The following is a 6,469-nucleotide window of genomic DNA, read 5'->3' on the forward strand; positions in this document are numbered from 1 at the left end:
GTAGTGACTTGAACTTGAACCCAGATCCTTTGCAAGAGCAACAAGTGCTCTAAACAACTGAACCAGGTCTCCAGGCTCTTTGTAGTATTTTAGAGCAACAGTTTCCCTCACATCTTAAACTGGCCATAACACACAATGCAGCAGCGGCACTATGAGAGAGTTTAGTCCCAGGACTACAATCTCCCAGAAGGCACCGAGGAACCTCTTCTGGCGTGATCGTAAATGACCAATCGTTGCAGAGCTCAGCTTACCCGCCCTGGAGTAGCAGGACTACTTCTCCCATAAGCCACTGCAGGTTTGACTGTCATTTTCAGGCTTGGAGAGGAAGGGATAAGCAAGGACGCCCCTTTCCCGGCAGGCAGTGCTATCAGAGGAGGTGCAGGACTTCATTTCCCAGCAGGCTTCAGGCGGCGGGCGCCGCGGTGCCTTGTGTGGGATGTAAGCGCGGAGGTGGGCTCGGGGGACCGAAGCCAGGACTCTCCTTGGGACTTGCGGGAGGCTGCTTTAGGTTCGCCTTTTGGACAGGCTCCAGAGGGCTAGGTAGAGATTGCAGGGACCGGGAGGAGTGGCCTTTGAGGGTCCCCAAGAGGTCTTTGGGACGCAGCCTCATCGGGGCTGGGGGTCCCGGGATTGTAGGGAACTAGAAGGCCCTTGGTTGAAAGGTCTCAGAAACCGAGCCGCCGCCCGTGTGCGCAGGACGAAGCGGCTGGCGAAGCAGAATTGTGGCGGAGGGTAGAGCCGTAGCCGAGCCTGGGAGGGGGCTCTCTCGCCGAGCCCGACCCTCCCTTCCTCGGCTTGCCCGCAGGCCACCGCCCGCCGCCATGGGGCTGAAGGCCGCCCAGAAGACGCTGTTCCCTCTGCGCTCTATCGACGACGTGGTGCGCCTGTTCGCTGCGGAGCTGGGCCGAGAGGAGCCTGACCTGGTGCTCCTCTCCTTGGTTCTGGGCTTCGTAGAGCATTTCCTGGCTGTCAACCGTGTCATCCCCACCAACGTGCCGGAGCTCACCTTCCAGCCCAGCCCGGCACCCGACCCTCCTGGTGGCCTCACCTACTTCCCAGTGGCCGACCTATCCATCATTGCTGCCCTCTATGCCCGATTCACCGCTCAGATCCGCGGTGCTGTGGACCTCTCCCTCTATCCTCGAGAGGGGGGCGTTTCCAGTCGCGAACTGGTAAAAAAGGTCTCGGATGTCATATGGAACAGCCTCAGCCGCTCCTACTTCAAGGACCGGGCCCACATCCAGTCTCTCTTCAGCTTCATCACAGGTTGGAGTCAGACAGGTGGTCAGGGGAGCAAACGAATGCTGGCTTGCCTCTTTTCATGTCCCAACAATATGGTTTACAGCCCGTTTGGAACCTGCAAACTTGTGTAGTGGGGCAGGTATTATTCCTCATTCGCAGCTGTTGAAACAGAGTCCCAAAGAGGGGAAGCGGTGTTCTAATGTCAGAATGACAGGGCTGGGACTGGAACCTGATCATTTGGTCTAAATCTTACTCTCATCCCTCAATACCCCAGCCCTGCCATCGAATAGCCACAGGAATCTGGCAGCCTAACATGTGGGGAAAGAGGGTGGCAGCAGATTGGGGACGTAGGACAAAGGGGTGGATACATTTGAGACAATTAAGAGGATATCTATGAAAATATGTTGGAAGGAAGCACAGGCTTGAGGTCAAGGAGCTTAAGACTGAGGACATGCAAAGTGCATTATGTATTGAGCAAGAATCTGAGGCCACTTGTGAGCTGAGCAGGAAAAAAGTGCAGAGATAAATCAGGACATGAGGAAGGGAGGGGTTGGGGGCTCCTGGGGTTATGGATTTGCTCTCCCTGATGCAGTCTGATAGGTGTACAGTTAGACGCGGGATTAAGTCATTACGTTAACAGAAGTATCTGATGTAGAAAAGGGAGGACAGTTTCTGACTGAGTAGACTGGAGATCTAGAGAGGCTTCCTGCTGGGGCTGGGTTATCAGGAGGGAGATGCTGTGAGCACAAAAGGGTGGATGTAATGGGTAGAGTGTGTGAAGCGTGGACATGGCTTTGAGAGGTGTTAGAGGGGGCATGGCTCCCTTCTTCCAGGACAGAGCTCTCATTACTGGCTCTTCTGCAGGCACTAAACTGGACAGTTCGGGCGTGGCCTTTGCAGTGGTAGGGGCCTGCCAGGCTCTAGGTCTCAGAGATGTCCATCTGGCCCTGTCCGAGGATCATGCCTGGGTGGTGTTCGGGTCCAATGGGGAACAGACGGCTGAGGTGACCTGGCATGGCAAAGGCAACGAGGACCGCAGAGGCCAGACAGTCAACGCTGGTGTGGCTGAGCGGGTATCGTATTCTCTCAGTCTTGCTCTTTTCCCTCAGTGAGCCTGAGTCATCTGAGGGGTTGATTCTGCTTCACTGGCCAGGCTCCCCACAGCCCCTCACCCCTCTGTGTTTATGCAGCAGGAGGAAAGGCAGATGAACTGATCTGTGATGCTGTACCCTAGAGCAGGCACAGGGCGGGACATCCTGAGATGTCTGCTTTTCTCCCTTTCTAAGAGCTGGCTGTACCTGAAAGGATCGTACATGCGCTGTGACCGCAAGATGGAGGTGGCGTTCATGGTGTGTGCCATCAACCCTTCCATTGATCTTCACACTGACTCTTTGGAACTGTTGCAACTACAGCAGGTGAGGACACTGCCCCTGCCCAGGGCCTTCCCTTTCCCTTTTGTAAAATGGACTGATCCTTCTTGATGCACAAGGGAAAGTAGAGTTGAGACGTGAAGGGCTTTGCAAGTCTTGAATCTTAGCCCTTCTCTGTTAGCAGGGCCCTATTTCTTCCGGTCACCTCTACCTGATAGGCAGCTCCCTTCTACTCACTGCGCTTCTCTCCCTTTGGCTCTAGAAGCTGCTCTGGCTGCTGTATGACCTAGGACATCTGGAAAGGTCAGTAGAAGAATACGATCAGATACAGCTTGGGGGATCAGGGAGCTGAGTGATAGCCTGACCTTACCATCTGTTCCCAGGTACCCCATGGCGCTAGGGAACTTGGCAGACCTGGAGGAGCTGGAACCCACCCCTGGTCGGCCAGACCCGCTCACCCTCTATCACAAGGTGAGGGCATCTCAGAAGGCAGCCACTCCTCTCTGGGGATGGAGAGGAGATAGGGGAAAAGGAAGGATATTGAGTGTTGGAGGGTATTTTCTGCCTTACTCTGGATAAGGCATGTGTGTGATAAGGGTGATCTGTGTTTAAGCAAAGCCGGGGTTCCTCAGCCTAGGAGTGGCAGGGCTTGGATTTATCCTACAAGCCCTGCATTTTTCCAGCTGCCCTTCTTTACCCTGGCTGTAGCCTGTGGTGGTAGCACTGTGGGGAAATGTTAGCCTGCTCATTGTGGTAGAAGGCTTTAAACAGGACCATGTGGGGAAGAGACCTCCCCAGGGTTGAGTGCTTCCCTGCTCCTCCCCGGGCCTTGTTTGTGGGGTCACCATTCCTATTGTCTGTCCTTGGCTTTAGAAGCTTGTAGACCCAGGTCTGGGATGGAGATGGGAGGAGTGGGAACACCATGGAATGGAGCCAGGTGTAGAGACAGGAGGATGGCCGTTTGGCGCCCTCTCTCTGTAGCATGTCAGAGATGAGGCAGTGGGGCCGCCTCCCTGAGGCTCCTCTGCTCCATCCTCCAGGGGATTGCCTCAGCTAAGACCTACTACCAGGATGAACACATCTACCCCTACATGTACCTGGCTGGATACCATTGTCGCAACCGCAATGTGCGTGAAGCCCTGCAGGCCTGGGCCGACACTGCCACTGTTATCCAAGAGTGAGGATTCCCCTGCCAGGCCTCCAGCCTGTCCTTTCTCTCTATGACTTTCCAATCGGTCAGCCAGTCGTAAGACCTTGTCTCAAGCTCTGTCCTCTCTGATCAGCCCCTACACAGCCAAGGTTGCCATTACCTGGGAAGTGAGAACCTCTGGTTGTTCCTCCTCCTCATGCCTTCCCTTCACTCCTCTCTGCCCATTTTTTCCTGCTTTATAGTCAGTTATGTTGCACTGTCTCTGCCCAACTTCTAGCCCAGCCCTCATGCCCCACTCCTTAACCTTGCCTCGTCCTAACATGATCCCCACTATCTGGGTGAACAAGGACTCCAGCCTCTCACCCAGTCAGTGGGGTGTCCCACCGTGGGGCAATTGTCAACCTGAGTCCTGTGTGTTCTCACAGCTACAACTACTGTCGGGAGGATGAAGAGATCTACAAGGAATTCTTTGAAGTGGCCAATGACGTCATCCCCAACCTGCTGAAGGAGGCAGCCAGCCTGCTAGAAGCAGGCGAGGAGCGGCCAGGAGAGCAAGCCCAGGTGAAGGGCTGGACTCCATTGGTTCACCCTCTTTCCTGGGCACATTGGTTGGACTGCATGGACAGGGTTGGGGATTCTCTTTTGGGGTTCAAAAGGACTTTAGGGTGTTTTAGAGCTAAAACCTTTAGGGAAATGGGTTGATGGTCTATCTCTTTGATGGCAAGTTCGACTCTGGGCTGGGCTGTAGGCGAGGAAAGGCACTCACTCCCCTTTTCCACTCACACTAAGGGTTAACTTTGTAAAAGGAAGGAGGGTCTAGCCTGCACTTGCCTTCCCTGAAACTAAGGCTTTGCCCAGGTGGAGCCTGGCCTGCACACTGTGACCTTTGTGACCTTTGCTGTACCTTCCCCCTTATCCAGGGCACCCAAGGCCAAGGTTCTGCCCTCCAGGACCCAGAGTGCTTTGCCCACCTGCTGCGATTCTATGATGGCATCTGCAAATGGGAGGAGGGTAGCCCCACACCAGTACTGCACGTGGGCTGGGCAACTTTCCTTGTGCAGTCCCTAGGACGCTTTGAGGGACAGGTGAGAGGGTCCCATCATCCAGGGCATGGGAACTGCAGGTGGTGGTGGTAGCTCCAGGGGACTGAGGTTATATGGATGTTTATGAGTATAGATGATGAGAGGAGACTCCTGGAGAGGTGGTCAGGAGCTGAGGCTGGAGCCCCACTGGTGATCACGACCCTTCACTCAGCTTACGATTTGCTCAGGTGCGGCAGAAGGTGCACATAGTTAGCCGGGAAGCCGAGGCAGCAGAGGCGGAAGAACCATGGGGGGACGAAGCCCGAGAAGGTCGTCGGCGCGGTCCCCGCCGAGAGTCCAAGCCTGAGGAGCCACCACCACCCAAGAAGCCTGCGTTGGACAAGGGCCCAGGCTCAGGGCAAAGTGCAGGGTCGGGACCTCCTAGGAAAACGTCAGGGACTGTCTCAGGTACTGCCCGTGGCACAGAAGTCAGCAGTGCTGCTCAGGCTCCAGCACCTGCAGCATCGCCACCCCCAGAGGGCCCAGTGCTCACTTTCCAGAGTGAGAAGATGAAAGGAATGAAGGAGCTACTGGTGGCCACCAAGATCAACTCTAGTGCCATCAAGCTGCAACTCACGGCACAGTCCCAAGTGCAGATGAAGAAACAGAAGGTGTCCACACCCAGCGACTACACACTCTCTTTCCTAAAGCGGCAGCGCAAGGGCCTCTGAACTCTTCGGGATTCTGTGACAAGGCCCCCGGCCTGCCCACACTCCCATCAGGCTTCACTCTAGTCCTCTAACTCAAGCCTAGACTCTGCCTACAGTCCTAGGTGGCCCAGAACTGCCCAGCAGTGACTGGGAGCCTTCATTTAGCCCCTTTTCGGGCCCCAGAGCCCTGGCTCGGTTCTTAGAATTTAGGTTTCATCTCCCACCAGCCAGCCAATTGGAACATTGTAGGTCCATGCAACCGGTCTTTACAGGTCCAACCCCGTCCCCCGAAATTCAGTGGACCATGACGGGTTCCCTAGTCGAGCCTGAACAGTCCGGCATTCCTCCCACTTGGGGACTAGATTGACCTTAGCCCACAAGCACAGTTGCTACCTGGAAACCCAGGAACCAAGGACCATTCAGTCCCTAGGGGTAGATTTCCGCACTTTATAGTTGCATCCTTTGGCAATCCAAGTCCCCTACCCCAAAGAAATTAACATATTGTTGCCTGAATCTGGAAATCTTCCTCATCTCCCTAGCCCCGGAGTCCAGGGCATGAAGGTCGGACTCTTATCTGTGAATACTGAGCCTCGCCCCCTTCCTGACCAAACTGGCCGGAGAACAGAGCAGGACCTCTTCCAGCCCTCTGGGAACCTCCTTGAGGTCCCAGGAGGAAATCTGCACGGGGTGGGGGAGGGCCAGTCTTTTCCTGTTTTGTACATAGATTTATTTTTCAGTTCCAAGGAAGATAAATACATTTTGTTAAGAAAAAAAAAGATGTATGTGTTTCATCTGGGAAATTGGGGATGGGGCAGGAGTGGATGTTCCCTGTTGCGCTTAGGATTTTGAACTTCATTCATGCTCTGCACCTGTAGCTCCTGAGAATTGGGAGGGGGACTTAAGCTCCGCCTCTGCCTAGGGACTTCCCCGCGAGACCAGAGCGCCTCCTCTCGGCTAGGCGGAACGGCGGGGCAT

At 55.0% G+C, this 6,469-nt stretch overlaps 1 protein-coding gene across 5 annotated transcripts; it reads left to right on the forward strand.

Annotated features, from left to right (window-relative positions):
• Positions 1-395: 395 nt before the first annotated feature.
• On the forward strand, positions 396-6,270 carry Men1 (menin 1). Of its 5 annotated transcripts, none has more exons than XM_087551548.1 (10): positions 396-540; positions 806-1,266; positions 2,107-2,315; positions 2,529-2,657; positions 2,875-2,915; positions 2,996-3,083; positions 3,653-3,789; positions 4,188-4,323; positions 4,683-4,847; positions 5,033-6,156. In XM_087551548.1, exons 2-10 carry the CDS (start codon positions 822-824, stop codon positions 5,513-5,515), a joined length of 1,833 nt encoding a protein of 610 aa, XP_087407674.1. In that variant the 5' UTR covers positions 396-540; positions 806-821; the 3' UTR covers positions 5,516-6,156. The 5 variants fall into 5 exon arrangements, with proteins under 5 accessions (XP_087407674.1, XP_087407675.1, XP_087407673.1 ...); XM_087551549.1 differs by having other exon boundaries at positions 396-508; XM_087551547.1 differs by having other exon boundaries at positions 396-450.
• The last annotated feature ends 199 nt before the right edge of the window (positions 6,271-6,469 follow it).

Source organism: Rattus norvegicus, chromosome 1 (genome assembly GCF_021556685.1).
Source record: "Rattus norvegicus strain SHRSP/BbbUtx chromosome 1, alternate assembly SHRSP_T2T, whole genome shotgun sequence".
In the NCBI taxonomy this organism is placed as follows: Eukaryota; Metazoa; Chordata; class Mammalia; order Rodentia; family Muridae; genus Rattus; species Rattus norvegicus.

Excerpts from the sequence above, each read along its gene's own strand:
- Men1 (XM_087551546.1), top strand. Across the intron at positions 2,916-2,995 it reads GACCTAGGACATCTGGAAAG|GTACCCCATGGCGCTAGGGA; the intron begins GTCAGTAGAAGA and ends ATCTGTTCCCAG. Across the intron at positions 4,848-5,032 it reads TAGGACGCTTTGAGGGACAG|GTGCGGCAGAAGGTGCACAT; the intron begins GTGAGAGGGTCC and ends CGATTTGCTCAG.